The sequence below is a fragment of the Panulirus ornatus genome, chromosome 30 (genome assembly GCF_036320965.1).
Source record: "Panulirus ornatus isolate Po-2019 chromosome 30, ASM3632096v1, whole genome shotgun sequence".
In the NCBI taxonomy this organism is placed as follows: Eukaryota; Metazoa; Arthropoda; class Malacostraca; order Decapoda; family Palinuridae; genus Panulirus; species Panulirus ornatus.
Window position 1 is genome coordinate 15,272,066 of NC_092253.1, and position 21,670 is coordinate 15,293,735.

Consider the following 21,670-nt stretch of genomic DNA (forward strand, 5'->3'; position numbering starts at 1 on the left):
TAAATCACTTATCGCCTCTTTTCTTTTTTCTAAGCTGAATAACTTTTAGTCCGCTTGGTTGATAACATATCAGCGACAACATTTTGTTTTTAGTACCAGATTAAGAAATATTCTAAATTTATGTTAAGACTAACTACAATTTTGCTTCGTTCGTCTCACATAGACAATATGGATCCTGGAATTTCAAATGCATTTCGAAAATCCCAATTTTAAATTTTAAGATTCAGAGATAGTAGTATATTTTTTTTCTAGTGCACTTATCTAGCTGACTCTGAAAGTTAGTGTGTCGTATACTTCACGCATTTACACGAAATATTTCGAGTAGATAACTGAGGATTGTTGCGAGGAGACGGTGTCGTGGGAGCCACTCATGGAGGTGCCCTACAGACGGTGCACATCTTGTCCAAGACGCACGACACTAGGTCTACCACAGTAGGCACGACACTAGGTCTACCACAGTAGGCACGACACTGGGTCTACCACAGTAGGCACGACACTGGGTCTACCACAGTAGGCACGACACTGGGTCTACCACAGTGGGCACGACACTGGGTCTACCACAGTAGGCACGACACTGGGTCTACCACGGTAGGCACGACACTGGGTCTACCACAGTAGGTACGACACTGGGTCTACCACAGTAGGCACGACACTGGGTCTACCACGGTAGGCACGACACTAGGTCTACCACAGTAGGCACGACACTGGGTCTACCACAGTAGGCACGACACTGGGTCTACCACAGTAGGCACGACACTGGGTCTACCACGGTAGGCACGACACTGGGTCTACCACAGTAGGCACGACACTGGGTCTACCACAGTAGGCACGACACTGGGTCTACCACAGTAGGCACGACACTGGGTCTACCACAGTAGGCACGACACTGGGTCTACCACAGTAGGCACGACACTGGGTCTACCACGGTAGGCACGACACTGGGTCTACCACAGTAGGCATGACACTGGGTCTACCACAGTAGGCACGACACTGGGTCTACCACAGTAGGCACGACACAGGGTCTACCACAGTAGGCACGACACTGGGTCTACCACGGTAGGCACGACACTGGGTCTACCACAGTAGGCACGACACTGGGTCTACCACAGTAGGTACGACACTGGGTCTACCACGGTAGGCACGACACTGGGTCTACCACAGTAGGCACGACACTGGGTCTACCACAGTAGGCACGACACTAGGTCTACCACAGTAGGCACGACACTGGGTCTACCACAGTAGGCACGACACTGGGTCTACCACAGTAGGTACGACACTGGGTCTACCACGGTAGGCACGACACTGGGTCTACCACAGTAGGCACGACACTGGGTCTACCACAGTAGGCACCAGCTGTATCACTCAGGTGTGGGCCGTCAATCTTGAATGCCAGACTGTGTGTGGAGACGTTGCCATAAGTTTACGACCTCAGTACTACACCCCTGACTGAGGGCTTTCCCTGCACCCCTGACTGAGGGCTTTCCCTGCACCCCTGACTGAGGGCTTTCCCTGCACCCCTGACAGAGGGCGTTCCCTGCACCCCTGACTGAGGTCGTTCCCTGCGCCCCTGACTGAGGTCGTTCCCTGCACCCCTGACTGAGGGCTTTCCCTGCACCCCTGACTGAGGGCTTTCCCTGCACCCCTGACAGAGGGCTTTCCCTGCACCCCTGACTGAGGGCGTTCCCTGCACCCCTGACTGAGGTCGTTCCCTGCGCCCCTGAGTGAGGGCGTTCCCTGCACCCATGATTGAGGGCGCTCCCTGCACCTCTGAATGAGGTCGTTCCCTGCACCTCTAACTGAGGACGTTCCCTGCACCCATGACTGAGGCCGTTTCCAGCGTCGGTCCTGAGATGAACTCCTGACATTCAAATGTCTGCCGTTGACACGTACGTCGTAAGTCAAAAGTGTATTTCCGCAGGCATCATCTCTGGCGTCCTCTTCCGCATCAGGTATGCTGTATACCCAGGTCTCTCGTTAAACAATATCGTGTCCAGGAGGAAGGGTTCCTGGCGCAGAGTTCCTCCATCTGGCCACGGACGACGGAGGTCCTCAAAGCCAGCCTGATCTCAAGTTCCTCCCTCTGTTCATCGTCCAGTACCAGGAAACGATTACGTTTGAGAAGTTTTGCTCCACTTCATCAAGACGCCAGTTGGTCAGAGTGGGAGATGAAGGCTTAGTCTGATGCTCCTCAGCACATCACAACGTCGGTGGCTCACACCTGGACACATCCAGCGAGTTGGTTTGGACTCATCGTGAGAGAATGTCTGTCTTGCTGTATAAATCTTGATATCATCATAAGCGATAGCCATCCACTCCAAGTACGATATGCAAGTTGAAGAGACTTAGAAAGATTATCAGAGAACTGGGAGAAGAGAAGCTTCACAGTACACAGATATCACTGCTGATCTGCTGCCATATTGAGAGCAGAACCAACCGACTGTTAGCGTCCTGTGACTCTGAAACGACTTTGTATATAGACCTGGACTGTAGGGTTCCCGGATTCCCACTCTCATGACCATTTGTTACTCCCTGGCGAGGGCAGAGTGTACTCAGGGCCACGAGTTGTGCTGCGGGCCGTTGTGTCAGGCCAGGTGCCCACGTCTCCTCTCCCGCTCTCATTGCCGATTGAATGCGACGGGGTGGGGCCAGGCGGCCCAGTCAGCCACACTGACTGCGAAGCAACCCTTACACAGCAGCGGGCAAACCATTTAGCCAGCGCTCAATGCGGTCGTATGTCATTGAGTGCTACGCCTGACCTACCACCTGCCGCTGGTGCCAGGTGGACGGGATAGACTCGTCCTAAGTGCCAGGTGGACGGGATAGACCCGTCCTAAGTGCCAGGTGGACGGGATAGACCCGTCCTAAATGCCAGGTGGACGGGATAGACCCGTTCTGAGTGCCAGGTGGACGGGATAGACCCGTCCTGAGTGCCAGGTGTACGGGATAGACATGTAAAATGAAGACTATAAACTGAAGGGATGCATGTCTGGTGACATATTCACGTTCATTCTACCATCTGACCGTCCTGTACAGATTTCCCTCAGACATGTTAGTTATACTTGTGTCTCGTGTGGCGTGTTGTTTGGGGGAGGAGGGAGGGGAGTGGGTCTTTGCGTCGCTACCCTTATCTTCCGCTGCTTCTAAGGGGAGAGCATCTGGTCCAAGGGGGACGGCATCTGTTCCAGGAGGACAGCATCTGTTCCAGGGGATGGTATCTGTTCCAGGGGGACAGCATTTGTTCTAGGGGAATGGCATCTGTTCCAGGGGGACAGCATTTGTTCCAGGGGAATGGCATCTGTTCCAGTAGTGTTAAAGCCAGACCACCTCACTTGGGTTTGGGTCTTCGATGTCTGTATATCTTTGTAAGTCTTTCTAATATTAGTATTTCTTCTTTTCCAGGTTTTACTTCCGTCGCTCCCAGAAGAGTCGTCGTTGGATCGTGTTCCTGGAAGGTGAGTGAACCCGGCTTGTTGGTGTTTCTGGAAGGTGAATCTGGCTGGATGGTGTTCCTGGACATCACTCCTGCTGCTGCTGCTGTTGCATGCGTGGGTCTCCGGCTTCGTGGACCTGTGTCACGAGAGTAGCATTACACGTCCTGTGAGGAACAAGTGATAGCTTTCCATGACTCCTGCTGCTACTGTAGTATGTTTGTTCAAGACCTGGGTAGCTCAGATGACTGCCAGGGTGCGCTCATGACCTTAAATTCAGGTCTGAGGACCTAATGGTTTGTTTACTGCATCTGAGGCTCGAGTTACCTCGCTACACTTGGCACCACCGACACGCCACTGACTGAAAAGCTTGATACTTTACGTCATCTCTCTTTTGTCATGTCCACCATATTGCTCTCCGAGGCCCCTGCACTGGACCAGCGTTCGGTTAGGTCCTTGGGCGACCTCTTCCAGGGTGGGGGGCAGCCATTACTTGGCCTACTCGTAGTTCCTTGAAATTTTGATTCAGTGATGGTAGGTTTTACTGTTGTCCAGCGAGAGGATGTCTGGTTGCTGTGGTCCATTGTTGTTGTGATCCCTTGCTTTCCCTTACTGATGTGGAACGTTCCTGATCTGCTGTGTGGCTCATCTATCATCTAGCTGCTGATGTGGTCTCTTGTTGATGTGGTATCTAGCTGATGTGGTCCCTTGTTGATGTGGTATCTAGCTGATGTGGTCTCTTGTTGATGTGGTATCTAGCTGATGTGGTCCCTTGTTGATGTGGTATCTAGCTGATGTGGTCCCTTGTTGATGTGGTATCTAGCTGATGTGGTCCCTTGTTGATGTGGTATCTAGCTGATGTGGTCTCTTGTTGATGTGGTATCTAGCTGATGTGGTCCCTTGTTGATGTGGTATCTAGCTGATGTGGTCTCTTGTTGATGTGGTATCTAGCTGATGTGGTCCCTTGTTGATGTGGTATCTAGCTGATGTGGTCTCTTGTTGATGTGGTATCTAGCTGATGTGGTCTCTTGTTGATGTGGTATCTAGCTGATGTGGTCTCTTGTTGATGTGGTATCTAGCTGATGTGGTCCCTTGTTGATGTGGTATCTAGCTGATGTGGTCCCTTGTTGATGTGGTATCTAGCTGATGTGGTCTCTTGTTGATGTGGTATCTAGCTGATGTGGTCCCTTGTTGATGTGGTATCTAGCTGATGTGGTCCCTTGTTGATGTGGTATCTAGCTGATGTGGTCTCTTGTTGATGTGGTATCTAGCTGATGTGGTCCCTTGTTGATGTGGTATCTAGCTGATGTGGTCTCTTGTTGATGTGGTATCTAGCTAATGTGGTCTCTTGTTGATGTGGTATCTAGCTGATGTGGTCCCTTGTTGATGTGGTATCTAGCTGATGTGGTCTCTCGTTGATGTGGTATCTAGCTGATGTGGTCTCTTGTTGATGTGGTATCTAGCTGATGTGGTCTCTTGTTGATGTGGTATCTAGCTGATGTGGTCCCTTGTTGATGTTGTATCTAGCTAATGTGGTCTCTTGTTGATGTGGTATCTAGCTGATGTGGTCCCTTGTTGATGTGGTATCTAGGTGATGTAATATCTAGCTGATGTGGTATCTAGATGTGGTCCTTTAGTGATATGATATTTAGCTGCTTTGGTCCCTTGATGATGGTGACGTCACAGATTAGTTCTACGTTATTAGTGAAGAATAAGTTTAGTGCATTATATCCTGGTTGACTTCGCTGGTTGTTGCATGAAGGACTTGTCATGTTGTCTAAATTATTCCCTGTTGTCCTGCGTGTCCCCTCCATATGTCCTGTGGAAAGACACATAGATTTTGATGCATGCAGAGCACCTACACGAAAATCGTTTTCAGATCTGAGTTTACGTAAGGGTTAGTGACAAGACTAGACGGTAGATGGAGCAATAGACGGCGGAGTGGACAACGTAGGAATGTATGACGTTATCAGAAGAAGAAAGAACCCGAAAGACAAGAGAGAACCCTAAGGGATGACGATGATGAGACATCAATGAATACTAAGATAAACCGGTCAGAGAAAACGCGATATAAGGGTCCGAATGTTGGGGAAAGTCTAAATGGAGAAGTTTGGGTACTAGAACTTGATGCCACACCATGTTAGAAACTTTCAGTATATCAAGGACAGCTGCTGAAGGACTCTCCAAAGTTAGGAAACTAGAGAAGGATACTCACCGGTTGATCTTGCCTTACGAAAGCTGTACTAATGGTCAGAGAGAAGATGCTGTGTTGTTGCCGTCCAATTACTGACATACATGGCTGGATATCCTGCCAGATATCGCTTGTGAGCAGAGTTTCCGGCTATCAAAATGTATATTGTAAAACTTGATGAATTTGAGGCCATGTTCATATTTTAGAAAATTTCATAGGCTTCGCCTGACATCGTAATTCAAGGGTTATTCCAGGTGTTTATGGGGTTTAGGTAGTGAGGGTCGAGGAGAGAGATTCCAAGACTTTATAAAACAGTAGAAGTCAGAGCAACAGGACGATAGTTGGTCGGGTTAGAACGACCACTTTTTTTTTGAGAGAAGCTGTGCCAGTATACGGGTCTGAGGATAGAAAAAAGTTTCGTGTTTGGAAAGACAAGTGTAATAGACGATCAAGCAGGGGCGCAAGTCCAGAAACACAATTCATCCAAACACAAGGTTGGATGCCGCCTGGTCCATACGCCTTGTTTGTGGCCAAAGGAAGACCTCCGGAGGATGGGTGTAGGGAAATAGATCATAGGGAGGGACGTAGAATTGAGAGAAGTGCTTCGTGGTGTGAGAGAATGCTAGGGTCATCCCTAGTGAGGGATAGAGGAGGAAAAGGAGACTGAGTGAGTGGCATACAGCATCGTCGGAAGGCACAGCGAAGGAGAGGTAGTACAATGATTGCTTATGATGCTTTTGTTCAGGTATTAATAAGACGTTTTAATGAAAGAAGGCTCGACCTGCCATCCCTGAAAATATAGTAACGCATTGGCTCGACGATTTCAGGTAAGAGCGAGGCACTGATTATCGCCAACACGATATTGTATAGTCAGACCCGCGAGCATCGCCCGACCATCAGTTGATAAAAGAATATACAGCCTCTAGACGTCGCCGGAGCTCTGACAAACGCGCATCTCACAGGAATTAACACAACACACCCAGGGAGCTGGTCACATATGCCCCTTGTCTCTTATCATTACTGGTGGATCTCGAATTGCACGTCAGAATCTCGAGCTCCTCTGGGCTAGTGTTTGTGTAGCATGGCCTCAGTACTGCAGGTGTCGTCAGCAAGGGAGAGTTGAGGGCGTTATGTCGGACCGGCCGTCCGTCCGCGCCACCCATCTCTACGGGGGTGACACGCCCGCCTCCACCCTCCTGCTGGGGGAGTGTTACCAGTTGCATGACTGTCCAGGGGCGGATGGGGGGATGGGGGGTGAGAAGCGGGGAGTGGGGGATCACGGTGTGGGAGGGGAGGGTAGCGGGTCAAACACGCCGCCACCACCATGTCCCTAACGCCTTGTAAACAGTAGACAAGCCACTCTCGCCCCACCCCCACCCGCCACCACCAGCAGTGTGTGTGTGTGTGTGTGTGTGTGTGTGTGTGTGTGTGTGTTACTGGTACAGATTTTCACACTTGTGTTGCCCCGCCTCTTAAATTTGTACATAGACCATGTCTTACCCTTGTGTACTACACACCCAAGCTTACGCCAGACATCACACGTCTCCATATCTATATAATGCAGTCTCATGCATCAGCTGTTATTATACTACAAAAGCTATAGGAGAAAAAGACTTGGGTGCAATGATATCTGATGACCTGACGCCAAGTGAGCAGTGCATAGAAGCAGGGAGAAGATGTGAGAATTCTTATTCATGGCTTTCCTGTTCAGGTCTAAGAATCGAGTCCTTACTATTTGACTGGAGACTTCCCACCTTCACTATAGTGATGATAACTTATGGTAACCCCACTTAAAAGAAGGAAAAAAAAAGACAATGGAGAGAGTACAGCAGCGAGTCACCAACAGGACTGAGAAGCAAATCCATTAAGAGCCGACTGCATATAAGTTAAACTTATTGAGCTTAGAATAGAGAAGGTTAAGAGGTGACCTGAGGCAGGTATTCAACATTTTATATCAAAGGCTTTTATGATTTTAATCTGAGCACTTCTATGCCTGCTTTCCCCTCGCAGTAATGGATACAAATGTCTCACATTGAAGAAGGTAGAGGACGTCTTTCTTCAACGGATTTGTTAAGGAATGATTTTGCCGCTCGGTTCAAAGCGACATCGTTCAAAGCGACATTTTTGAGACTGAAATTGACAAACACTTCGTTTCAGGTCCACAAATGACATAATTTGCGCCGCCTTAGTTACATGTAATGTGTTCACGTTTCTCACCGTCATCAGTGTCTTTCCTCCTACCTCACTAATGTCTATGATCCTCATCCTTCCTGCTCTCACAAACAGCCTCGAAAGGACCCACTGGTCTGTTGCTATCGGTATTGCTTTGTTAACACCGAGTGAGGAGAGAGGTCGACTCCCATGTATGTCAAATTCTACACCGGTGGCTCCCCATCTCGCGAACATTCATTACTCTCAGACATTTTTGTATACTTCTGTCAACTTGCCGCATTTACCATTCATTATTTGATCTATTCCATTCACCCTCCACAATTAGATGATAAAAGTACTTCCTCGCATAGCTTTTAACAAGTTCCTTGCTTAATTCTATGTTATCTCCTCTTGTTCTATCCTTACATCTTTCGAAGAACTGCTCACTACGTCATGAGTGTGGTTTAAGAGCTTAAATGTTGTGTTTGGGGTCACCCCTCACTCTTCTCTCTTCAAAATGTTAGGAAATTTAAAGCGTCTTGCCTTTCGCAGTAACTCGTCTCTCTTAATTCGGTACCATCTTTGTTGCCCTCTTCTGGACCTTCTCTATTAGTTCTTTGTGCTTCTTTACGTGCGGTGACCAAACCTGAGAAGCATATTCTAGTACTAACCCTACGTGGGACTCCAACAGTTTGCTGAATATTTCCTTATCCATGAACTTTTATCCAGATCTAATATCTGCCACAAGACAGTTGGTCTCCTGAACTGTTGTTCTTCAAGGATGCGAATCTGGCATCAGGTGGGGGACGATGTCGACTCTGAAATCTCTCACACCCTTGACAAACAGACTCCAGTAGCATCTTTACCGCAGGTTATGATAGTCTTTGAAGGCGTCTGTCGCAGCGTCCCATCCTTATTACTTGACGCTTCCTCGAGTTGAATATCATCAGCCAAGTATCAGACCAGCTCTGTAGTCTGTGCTGCTTCACCTTGTAAGGTGGTGGAGTGATGTGTGATTTACAACTTGTGTGTTACGGGAGGAGCTCTTCACGCGCGTTATGCAAATTAATTCTAATAACAATAGAGTATTAGGTCTTAACGAGGGTGTTTGTGATTGCAGAAATGAACAGAAACTCATGCATTATTGTGGGTAGAGTAGGACGCCATGATCCGTCACTTACCCTTATATATATTTCACTTAATGCTCTCCAACAGCAAGGATTCGAACCAGGACACTACGTGGTAACTGGGAACGCTAACCGCTCTGCTATGGTCGCTCTTAATAGGAAATGATTTTTCAATCAATAATAATCGAATACCCTTCGTCTTACATCCATGAACAGTTGGGTCTAGACCGGTCAAATCCCATCAGGCCAGGAACAGAAGAAAAAAGGCCATATCCGCTCACATCCGATCTCTAGCTGTCATGTGTAATACACTGAAACAACAGCTCCTATCCACATCCAGGCCCCATAGACCTTTCCATGGTTTACCCCAGACGCTTCGCATGCCCTGGTTCAGTCCATTGACAGCACGTCGCCCACTGTATACCACATCGTTCTAGTTTACTGTTCACCTTTCGACCTCCTGAATGTTCAGGTCCTATGTATTATTAATTTTTTTCACTCCAGCCTTCCACCTCCAATTTGGTCTCCCACTTCTTGTTCCCTCCACCTCTGACACATACATCCTCTATGTCAACTTTCCTCACTCATTCTCTCCAAATGTTCAAACCATTTCAACACACCCTCTTCTGCTCTCTCAGCCACACTCTTTTTATTACCACACATCCCTTTTACCCTAGCATTATTTACTCGATCTCCCACCTCGCACCACATGTACCTCAATCATTTCATTTCCAGGTTGACAAGAAACATATATGTCTCAGAAGTGATGGGAACAAGGTGATAGGGGAGACCAGATTGGAGGTAGAAGGATAGAGTGAAAAAGACTGAGCGATCGGGGCCTGAACATACAGGAGGATGAAAGGCATGCGCGGGGTAGAGTGAATTGAAACAATGTGGTATACTGGGATCAACGTGCCTTAAGTGGACTGAACCAGGGCATGTGAAGCGTCCGGGATAAACCATGGGAAGGTCTATGGGGCCTGGATGTGGATAGAGATTTGTGGTTTCAGTGCATTACACATGACAGCTAAAGAATGGATGTGAGCAGGTGCAGTCTTTCTACGTCTGTTCTTGGTGCTTCCTTGCTAACGCCGGAAACAGTGCCCAAGTGTGTGTGTGTGTGTGTGTGTGTGTGTGTGTGTGTGTGTGTGTGTGTGTGTGTGTGTGTGTGTGTGTGTAATTGCCTGATTGTTATTACCTACTTGTGCTGTGCGAGGAGGGAGATTAGCACTCTTGGGGAGCCACATCTTGAACATTCTGTTATCCAACTTCTTAAATCTGTGTATATGTTCGTCTGCATTAACCATGTCCTCGGCTATTCTATTATGCTTCATCACTATTATATTACGTAAGTACTTCTTTATTATATATTTTTAGCAAGTTTTTCGTTTAATTTCATGTTATGTTCCATGGTTGCTTTATCCTTACCTCTCGAAGAAATCTTCACCCAACGTCCACATCACCGAACTTGTTTTAAAAATCCTACAGAGTGTGATCAGATCGCCCCTCACTCTTCTCTCTTCCAAGGTGGGCAAATTTAAAGCTTTTAGCCCGTCCCTGCAACTTTAATTCTGGACCTGAGTTGCCGCCCCTCTGTACCTTCTGCGGTGTGAGCTTTTACAGGTGCGGTGACCAAACCTGAGAAGAATATAGATTTGGACTTAGGCAGAGCCTGAACAGCTTGCTGAATACCTTTCCATGTACTTGATTGCTATTCTGATATTTGCCAGACGACAGTTTGTCTCCTTAACTATTTCCTAGTGTGGGACTCTGATGGTAGGTTAGGGACGATAGCGTCTTTGACGTCCTTCTCACACACAGAATCCTTATGCTTATTTCCTGCTGGATAATGATCTTATTAAGGCCTCATTTCACTTTGTCCCGTCCTCAGTACTGTAAATAGGGTTGAATCTCATCAGCCATGCATCAGACCAACTTCAGAGTCTGTTAAGGTCTCCTTGTAAGGGGATACAATCATCCGCGCTTTTCACGTCCCTCATGACTTTAGCATCATCTGCAAACATTCACGTAGATCAGTATGAGAGACCGTCCCAGAACATAGCCCTGGGGCACTCCGCTAGTGACCTCCACTTATATGGAGGCTCCTCTGACAAGTTTTTTGTTTCCTTCCACTAGGATCATCCACCCATCCATCCATGGAGGAGTCTCCACCTTATTCGTACATGGTATTGCAGCTTCTTAAGTCAGCCTCCCTGTTGTGTTGTGTCAAATGCTTTCTGGCAGTCAAGATCTAAACGATCTACCCAACCTTCCCCTTTGGTTTAAGACAGAGCTCACTCTCGCTTAGAAATTTGAGCTCACTATCTCGTAGAAATCTGTGTGCGCGCGCCTAATTGTGCAGTACAGGGCAAGGGGAAGTTACATTCTTTTCCTGCGGTCTCAGAGCTTGCCTTATCTGCTCTATAGCACAGTGAATTTCCTTATGATCGCATTCACCTCTTCCATTCAGCTTGTTCCCCAGACCTGCAGCTCTGTCACTGTTGACGAGTTGCCAGAAGAAATACATCTGCATCTCCTGCTACTCAGATGATGATTCATGTTATTATCGTCTCGTGCCATAATGAAGATAATGATATCTTGGCCTCATTTTATTACACCATCTCGTCATCACTTTGCTTGGGTTAGTATGAATTCCATGAGTCATGCTTATGACTGATCCTGAAGACACTTATTACTATCTGTAGGCTGTCAACAACCCTGGTGTCTGGTGGATTCTCACAACCCTCAAGTCTGGTAGGCTCTCAACAACCCTCAAGTCTGGTAGGCTGCCAACAACCCTCAAGTCTGGTAGGCTCTCACAACCCTCAAGTCTGGTAGTCTCTCAACAACCCTCAAGTCTCGTAGGCTCTCAACAACCCTCAGGTCAGGTAGGCTTTCACAACCCTCAATTCTGGTAGGCTCTCAACAACCCTCAAGTCTGGTAGGCTTTCACAACCCTCAATTCTGGTAGGCTCTCAACAACCCTCAGGTCAGGTAGGCTTTCACAACCCTCAAGTCTGGTAGGCTCTCAATAACCCTCAAGTCTGGTAGGCTCTCACAACCCTCAAGTCTGGTAGGCTCTCAACAACACTCAAGTCTGGTAGGCTGCCAACAACCCTAAAGTCTGGTAGGCTCACACAACCCTCAAGTCAGGTAGGTTCTCACAACCCTCATGTCTGGTAGGCTCTCACAACCCTCAAGTCTGGTAGGCTCTCAACAACACTCAAGTCTGGTAGGCTTTCACAACCCTCAAGTCTTGTAGCCTCTCACAACCCACAAGCCTGTTAGGCTCTCAACAACACTCAAGTCTGGTAGGCTTTCACAACCCTCAAGTCTGATAGCCTCTCACAACCCTCAAGTTCGGTAGGCTCTCACAACCCTCAAGTCTGGTAGGCTCTCACAACCCTCAAGTCTGGTAGGCTCTCAGCAACACTCAAGTCAGGTAGGTTTTCACAACCCTGGTAGGAATCAACACGTAACGAATCATTCACACGGATCAGGAACACCAGCGACCCCAGGGTGAGGCCCAGCGGGATGCCACTAGTGGGGTCCCGGTACACCGGTTGCGACGAGGCATCCCTAACACTTGTCCTTTGTTCCCTTCCGCTGAAGTGACCTTCGCTACACCTGGGGGACTCGCCTCTGGTGCCTCTCTCTCTCTCTCTCTCTCTCTCTCTCTCTCTCTCTCTCTCTCTCTCTCTCTCTCTCTCTCTCTCTCTCTCTCGGCTCTCGGCAGTGATTAGTCTCTTTTTTTTTTTTACTGGATGAGGATTGAAAAAACCCTCGTGTTGCCTCGTCTTCTTAACCTTTTATATGTGTATTATGTCTTTCCTCACACACACACGCACACACACACACACACACACACACACACACACACACACACCCTGGCCAAAACCACACCGTCCATTCATCTACTTTCATTCAGGATGCTGCCCACACCAGTCATACACTCCAGTAACTTCGTATTACAAGACCCCCTCGGTCCCCCTGGACCCACATTCACCACTATAACATACGTTACAACCACCTCGTCTCATCACAACCGAAGGTCATCCCAACCCATCACCAAGACGTAATGATAGCTTTATCACCACGGCAGCAGCCCCCATCACCTATGCCTCGTCACTAGCACCACCATGACTCATTACCGACTCATCATCATGACTCATGACTCAGTATCATCACCACGGCTCATTACGGATGACTTGAACGTATCTATCGCCATCACCAGTTAACACCGGCCGACAGCCAGCGACCGATCATCAAGACTTACTATCATCATAGCGGCTCAATACCTCAGTTCATCGCGAGTCACCGCAACGGTTCATCAGCGCGACAATTCATCACCACAACCCCTCATCATCATAACCACGGCCAACATTCTCGCCCAGTAGTGGGGTCGACTCCTGGGCCAAGCGACAACCATGCCGACAATAAACAGATTGCCGCACATTAACGCACACTTTGCCGCACGTTGCCGCAGACTTTGTGCCGCACATTCCCGCAGCAGCACCTGGTCGGGCATCTGTTGTGTTGGGGGGGAAGAAAGAAAAGAGGTTTCGTAAAAATTTCTCCTTAATGGTTTCCAGGCAGAGATACCTAATTGGTGTGTGGCGACACCTATATGGCAGCTGGTGGAACTACGGCTTTATATCCAGGTGGCGGATCGTCGTTTTTATGTGGTTGTGTGGTTGTATTTATGCTTATATCTTTAACGTATGTTTCAGGCCTTCCAGTTCATATTCATTTTATATATTATCTTTCCTTTGATAGCTCTAAGGAACTTAACGGGAAAGGTGTTTATGGTCGATTCTGATTAAATAACGGAAGAACTAAACTCTCTGCTTTCGGCCTGGCTTGCTGTATTCCGTGTATATTTAAGAACATGAGTGAGAACACTGCAAGAGGCCTATTGGCCCATGCTAGGCAGGTTTCACGTTCATATATGTCAACAATATAGGGATGGTCGTGTCGTTAGTGCAGTAAAGCCATCTTGATCACAGACTTGGAGATTTTGACAAAGATTTTATAGATTCATGATATAAACAACTTGCAGATGTAGAATGGTTTTGTCACCATTATAGTCCTGACGCCTCTCTAGCAGTCATAACTTTGACTTGGCCTTTATGGGTTAGGTTAAAGGTCATGTTATTTTTACGGAAAGGGTCGTACCGTAGTGCTCGAGGGTCGCACCGTAGTGCTCAAGGGTCGTACCATAGTGCTCGAGGGTCGCACCGTCGTGTTCAAGGATTGTACCATCTGCTCAAGGGTCGTACCGTCGTGCTAACAGACGTTAAAAGAGAAATGTTAGGCTTTTTGTAAATTTACTTTAGAGCGAGTCTACTACGAAAGAATTTAGTAGTGTAATACGTTTACCTCGTAGCAAACTCCGATGACGTTCTAAGTTTACGACTCAACAACCAGATCTGAGGTTGTAACATCAGAACATAACCTGGTGACGTGTTATGATGTGGCACTCTGCAGACAGCCGCCCCCCCCCACTCCCCCCCAACCTCCATAGCGATGAGTTGGTTGTTATACGACGTCTCGGGTTTACGTTACGTGAACCCTCTCTATACAGTGTTGTAAATTACAAAAGGAAAGTCTTTCATAGTGTTATCAGGTCATGATATATGATAACACAGTGCCTTCAGTGATTGCTGATTCCGATTGGGTTGATAATATATGTTAAATTTCCTAACATTTATGTTAGGACGTTAATAAGATTAGAAGGCAATGTGTGCTGTTCTTACGCAACTGAGGAAGTCTTTTCATGTTATAAGCTCATGATATTTACAACTTTCCTATCATAACCTCATAGCATTGGTTATGATAAGCTTTACTAGAGTAGAATTTGAGGTCGTGTCACCAGAAAGGGTTTAATGTGTCGTAACCTTGCAACACAAAGTTTACTGTGTCGTAATCTAACGACAGGGAAAGCGTTTACTATGTCGTAACTTTACAACATTAGAAGAATTTACTGTGTCGTAACGTTACAACACAGATTATTGTGTTGTAATCTTACAGTACTGAAAGATTTACTGTGTCGTAACCTTACAGTACTGAAAGATTTACTGTGTTGTAACCTTACAGTACTGAATGATTAAGTGTCGTAACCTTATAACATTGGAATGATATTGTACCTGAACTGTAAAACAGTTTACTGTTTCGTAACATTACGACACTGGAAGAATAGTGTCAACTTTACAACGTTGGGAGTTTACTGAGTCTTAATCTTACAACACTGACATGGGTTGTATGTAAAGCCCACAAAGTGTGTCAATGGATCTGTTGTATTTTAAGTATTATCATAGGGATTAATGCATTGAATACTAGCATGGTACACCGTGTCGACAGCTCGCAGCACTAGTACGTAGAAATTTGCTGTTGTCCACTGATTGTTGTGAGCGGGGCGACGTTAAGCACAGCTTTATCCTAGCTTAGCCATCTGGCTAATATCCTAGCTTAGCCATTTGTCAATATTAACCTCGGACTCTAAAAATGTTGGAGGTCATCCCTTTGAACGCTTGGAGCTGTTAATGATAATATTTTCTCGTTTATTATCGTATAATTTACGCTATATTTTGGCTTGGCGGAAGAAGCCTAGTTTGTTAACAGCTGCCGAATTGGCCTGTAACATCATGCATGCGAGAATGTTATGGAAAAATTCTTAAAGAGCCGTTCATGTCTTCTTTGTGTACTGAATTAGCTTCGGTTTTACATTAAAAAGGTGACACACCACACATTGTGATGCTACTGAAAAATGTCGATGAGGAGTGACCTATAATAGATACTGTTGTGGCTTTCCGTACTGAACTGGGCGGGCAGAAAGCCTGGGGTGAGGGCCCCCCTTATATAATGCTCGTTTAGAAGAGCAATGATATAAGCAACTGTTTCGAAACAGAAGATTGTCGATATTTTAGCGGCAGTCAGTCCAAATGTGATGTTAAAGAGGCTTTCGCATCCTCTGGCCGACAGACACATTCTATGTTTAATCAATCCATTTCTTAGTCTCTTGTCAATATAGATGATGATTGGTTTTGTGAACTCTTAATTATTTAGTATCCATCAACTATCTAATGGATATTTGATTAATCGATAATACACATTTGATGTTTGATTACTACATGGTATATATGAGTTGATAAAGTATCTATTATTTAATTCTCAGTTATATGACGTTTTAGTCTTTACATAGGTCAATTTCCATGAAGAATAAGGTAGGCTGCAATGCCTCGTTGAGAGACAATGGTGTCTTGAAATGCTGAAGTCACTTTAGGTCTTCGCCACACGGGTGTGTATGCGTTTGATGACGGACCAACAATCGTCAGTTCATGGTCGTCCGTATCCTAAAGAATTAAGAGAAAAAAATCCTGATGTAAAAATAGAAGCATCGAAAGACTTATCCAAAATGAGTTTAATTGCCGCCTCTGGCATCCTAACCCCGCCTGGACCCGCTTCTTCTTGAACATCAACACAATTTTCCTGGCCGTAGTGCAGACCAGCCTCACAGCTCCCGCTGCTCAGGTTTAATCAACGAAATTAATTCAGATAGACTGAAACCAGCGCAGGGTACGTATCGGCCACTGGCTGACGTTTCTCAAGGCGGAATGTCTATAAATCGGGCGTTGTTGACGTTTCTGGCATCTCGCGGTGGATCGTAAGGTCATTTGGGAGTGATTTAAGAGCGGAGGACGCGGCCTGCCCTAATAATAACAATCAGCCACTATTAGCGGCGTCCTCAGATTAAAACCCTGCCTCTCCGCCATGCCTCCCCCAGCCACGGGTATTGGCAGCACTGATTGACTCTATTGATAGTAGAGACCTCACGCTCCTGCCTCCCCCCCCCCCCATTATCCCTCCCATCCTCCTAACTCCCAACACCTCCCCCCCCCCTATTCCGTCCATTCCACCTTACTCCCAACACCTCAGACCCTCCTCTCTCTCTCTCTCTCTCTCTCTCTCTCTCTCTCTCTCTAATGCTTCCTCCTTCCTCAAAAATTCATCGTTACAAAGCCGCTACAGAGATAAGACCTCCTCCTCAAGCCTAGTCGCCTACACTCAGAGTCAGGCAGGTCACCACCACCCAGCTAGCGTTCCTCCTGCGTCTGGTGGCGTCATGGAGATGGTCACAGCTCCACGTTTCTCTCCTTGGGAAATGCAGTTTATTCAGGGATAGGCGACTCTCGAGATACCGTTGTGGGATTCGATCCCTTATGCCATATAGAATAGTAAGACGTATTAATCAGATAAAAAGACGTCGTGATGGTCTACATCAACGTTATCTGCTAGAGGAAACTGATAGCACCTTGACTGATTATTAATCTGCATATATATATATATATATATATATATATATATGTATGATATATATATATATATATATATATATATATATATATATATATATATATATATATATATATATATATATATATATAGTGAAAGCTTTGCGGAAGATGAAAGCCGGCAAGGCAGCAGGTTTGGATGGTATTGCAGTGGAATTTATTAAAAAAGGGGGTGACTGTATTGTTGACTGGTTGGTAAGGTTATTTAATGTATGTATGACTCATGGTGAGGTGCCTGAGGATTGGCGGAATGCGTGCATAGTGCCATTGTACAAAGGCAAAGGGGATAAGAGTGAGTGCTCAAATTACAGAGGTATAAGTTTGTTGAGTATTCCTGGTAAATTATATGGGAGGGTATTGATTGAGAGGGTGAAGGCATGTACAGAGCATCAGATTGGGGAAGAGCAGTGTGGTTTCAGAAGTGGTAGAGGATGTGTGGATCAGGTGTTTGCTTTGAAGAATGTATGTGAGAAGTACTTAGAAAAGCAAATGGATTTGTATGTAGCATTTATGGATCTGGAGAAGGCATATGATAGAGTTGATAGAGATGCTCTGTGGAAGGTATTAAGAATATATGGTGTGGGAGGAAAGTTGTTAGAAGCAGTGAAAAGTTTTTATCGGGGATGTAAGGCATGTGTACGTGTAGGAAGAGAGGAAAGTGATTGGTTCTCAGTGAATGTAGGTTTGCGGCAGGGGTGTGTGATGTCTCCATGGTTGTTTAATTTGTTTATGGATGGGGTTGTTAGGGAGGTAAATGCAAGAGTTTTGGAAAGAGGGGCAAGTATGAAGTCTGTTGGGGATGAGAGAGCTTGGGAAGTGAGTCAGTTGTTGTTCGCTGATGATACAGCGCTGGTGGCTGATTCATGTGAGAAACTGCAGAAGCTGGTGACTGAGTTTGGTAAAGTGTGTGGAAGAAGAAAGTTAAGAGTAAATGTGAATAAGAGCAAGGTTATTAGGTACAGTATGGTTGAGGGTCAAGTCAATTGGGAGGTGAGTTTGAATGGAGAAAAACTGGAGGAAGTGAAGTGTTTTAGATATCTGGGAGTGGATCTGGCAGCGGATGGAACCATGGAAGCGGAAGTGGATCATAGGGTGGGGGAGGGGGCGAAAATTCTGGGGGCCTTGAAGAATGTGTGGAAGTCGAGAACATTATCTCGGAAAGCAAAAATGGGTATGTTTGAAGGAATAGTAGTTCCAACAATGTTGTATGGTTGCGAGGCGTGGGCTATGGATAGAGTTGTGCGCAGGAGGATGGATGTGCTGGAAATGAGATGTTTGAGGACAATGTGTGGTGTGAGGTGGTTTGATCGAGTGAGTAACGTAAGGGTAAGAGAGATGTGTGGAAATAAAAAGAGCGTGGTTGAGAGAGCAGAAGAGGGTGTTTTGAAGTGGTTTGGGCACATGGAGAGAATGAGTGAGGAAAGATTGACCAAGAGGATATATGTGTCGGAGGTGGAGGGAACGAGGAGAAAAGGGAGACCAAATTGGAGGTGGAAAGATGGAGTGAAAAAGATTTTGTGTGATCGGGGCCTGAACATGCAGGAGGGTGAAAGGAGGGCAAGGAATAGAGTGAATTGGAGCGATGTGGTATACCGGGGTTGACGTGCTGTCAGTGGATTGAATCAAGGCATGTGAAGCGTCTGGGGTAAACCATGGAAAGCTGTGTAGGTATGTATATTTGCGTGTGTGGACGTATGTATATACATGTGTATGGGGGGGGGGGGTTGGGCCATTTCTTTCGCCTGTTTCTTGCGCTACCTCGCAAACGCAGGAGACAGCGACAAAGTATAATAAAAAAAAAATATATATATATATATATATATATATATATATATATATATATATATATATATATATATATATACATATATATATATATATTTATATTTATTTTTCTTTGTCGCTGTCTCCCGCGACATATATATATATATATATATATATATATATATATATATATATATATATATATATATATATATATATATATATATATATATGCAGAAGGAGTCACGCGGAGAGTGCTCATCCTCCTCGAAGGCTTAGACTGGGGTGTCTAAATGTGTGTGGATGTAACCGAGAAAAAAAGAGAGATAGGTAGTATGTTTGAAGAAAGGAACCTGGATGTTTTGGCTCTGAGTGAAACGAAGTTCAAGGGTAAAGGGAAGAGTGGTTTGGGAATGTCTTGGGAGTAAAGTCAGGGAGTAGTGAAAGGACAAGAGCAAGGGAAGGAGTAGCACTACTCCTGAAACAGGAGTGGTGGAAGTATGTGATAGAGTGTAAGAAAGTAAACTCTAGATTGATATAGGTAAAACTGAAAGTTGATGGAGAGAGATGCATATGCACCTGGCTGTGAGAAGAAAGATCATGAGAGGCAAGTGTTTTGGGAGCAGCTGAGGGAGTGCGTTAGTAGTTTTCATGCACTAGACCGGGTTATAGTGATGGGTGATTTGAATACAAAGGTGAGTAATGCGGCAGTTGAGGGAATAATTCTTCTACATGGACTGTTCAGTGTTGTAAATGGAAATGGTGAAGAGCTTGTAGATTTATATGCTGAAAAAGGACTGGTGATTGGAAATACCTGGTTTAAAAAGAGAGTTATACATAAGTATACGCATGTAAGTAGGAGAGATGGCCAGAGAGCGTTATTGGATTACGTGTTAATTGATGGGCGCGCGAAAGAGAGACTTTTGGACGTTAATGTGCTGAAAGGTGCAACTGGAGGGATGTCTGATCATTATCTTGTGGAGGCGAAGGTGGAGATTTGTAGAGGTTTTCAGAAAAAAAGAGAGAATGTTGGGATGAAGAGAGTGATGAGAGTGAGTGAGCTTGTGAAGAGACTTGTGTGAGGAAGTACCAGGAGAGACTGAGTACAAAATGGAAAAAGGTGAGAACAGAGGACGTAAGGGGAGTGGTGGAGGAATGGGATGTATTTAGCGAAGCAGTGATGGCTTGCGCAAAAGATGCTTGTGGCATGAGAAGCGTGAGAGGTGGGCAAATTAGAAAGGGTAGTGCGTGGTGGGATGAAGAAGTACGATTATTAGTGAAAGAGAAGAGAGAGGTATTTCGACGATTTTTGCAGGGAAATAATGCAAATGACTGGAGATTTATAAAAGAAAGAGGCAGGAGGTCAAGAGAAAGGTGCAAGAGGTGAAAAAGAGGGCAAATAAGAGTTGGGGTGAGAAAGTATCATTAAATTTTAGGGAGGATAAAAATATGTTTTGGAAGGAGGTAAATAAAGTGCGTAAGACAAGGGAACGAATGGGACTTTCAGTGAAGGGGGCTAATGGGGAAGTGATAAGAAGTAGTGGCGATGTGAGAAGGAGATGGAATGAGTATTTTGGGTTTGTTGAATGTGTTTGATGATAGAGTGGCAGATATAGGGTCGAGGTGGTGTGCAAAGTGAGAGGGTTAGGGAGAATAATTTGGTAAACAGAGAAGAGGTAGTAAAAGCTTTGCGAAAGATGAAAGCCGGCAAGGCAGCGGCTTTGGATGGTATTGCAGTGGAATGAAATGAAAAAGTGGTGACTGTATTGTTGACTGGTTGGTAAGGTTATTTAATGTATGTATGACTCATGGTGAGGTGCCTGAGGACTGGTAGAATGCTTGCATAGTTCCATCGTACAAAGGCAAAGGGGATAAAAGTGAGTGCTCTAATTACAGAGGTATAAGTTTGTTGAGTATTTCTGGGAAATTATATATGAGGGTATTGATTGAGAGGGTGAAGGCATGTACAGAGCATCAGACTGGGGAAGAGCAGTGTGGTTTCAGAAGTGGTAGAGGATGTGTGGATCAGGTGTTTACTTTGAAGAATGTATGTGAGAAATACTTAGAAAAGCAAATGGATTTGTATGTAGCATTTATGGATTTGGAGAAGGCATATGATAGAGTTGACAGAGATGCTCTGTGGAGGTGACAGAGACGCTCTGTGGAAGGTACTAAGAATATATGTTGTGGGAGGAAAGTTGTTCGAAGCAGTGAAACTTTTTTTATCGAGGATGTAAGGCATATGTACGTGTAGGAAGAGAGGAAAGTGATTGGTTGTCAGTGAATGTAGGTTTGCGGTAGGGGTGTGTGATGTCTCCATGGTTGTTTAATTTGTTTATGGATGGGGTTGTTAGGGAGGTGAATGCAAGAGTTTTGGAAAGAGGGGCATGTATACAGTCTGTTGTGGATGAAAGAGCTTGGGAAGTGAGTCACTTGTTGTTCGCTGATGATACAGCGCTGGCGGGTGATTCATGTGAGAAACTGCAGAAGCTGGTGACTGAGTTTGGTAAAGTGTGTGAAAGAAGAAAGCTGAGAGTAAATGTGAATAAGAGCAAGGTTATTAGGTACAATAGGGTTGAGGGACAAGTCAATTGGGGAGGTAAGTTTGAATGGAGAAAAACTGGAGGAAGTGAAGTGTTTTATTTATCTGGCAGTGGA

At 45.7% G+C, this 21,670-nt stretch overlaps 1 protein-coding gene across 1 annotated transcript in view; it reads left to right on the plus strand.

The window, feature by feature from the left end:
* The window catches only part of LOC139758424 (uncharacterized), a 226,040-nt gene that overhangs the window by 82,826 nt on the left and 121,544 nt on the right, over positions 1-21,670 (plus strand). The window contains exon 3 of the mRNA XM_071679813.1: positions 3,400-3,452. Within this exon, the coding sequence (XP_071535914.1) occupies positions 3,400-3,452 (53 nt within the window). The remainder of the gene's footprint in view (positions 1-3,399; positions 3,453-21,670) is intronic.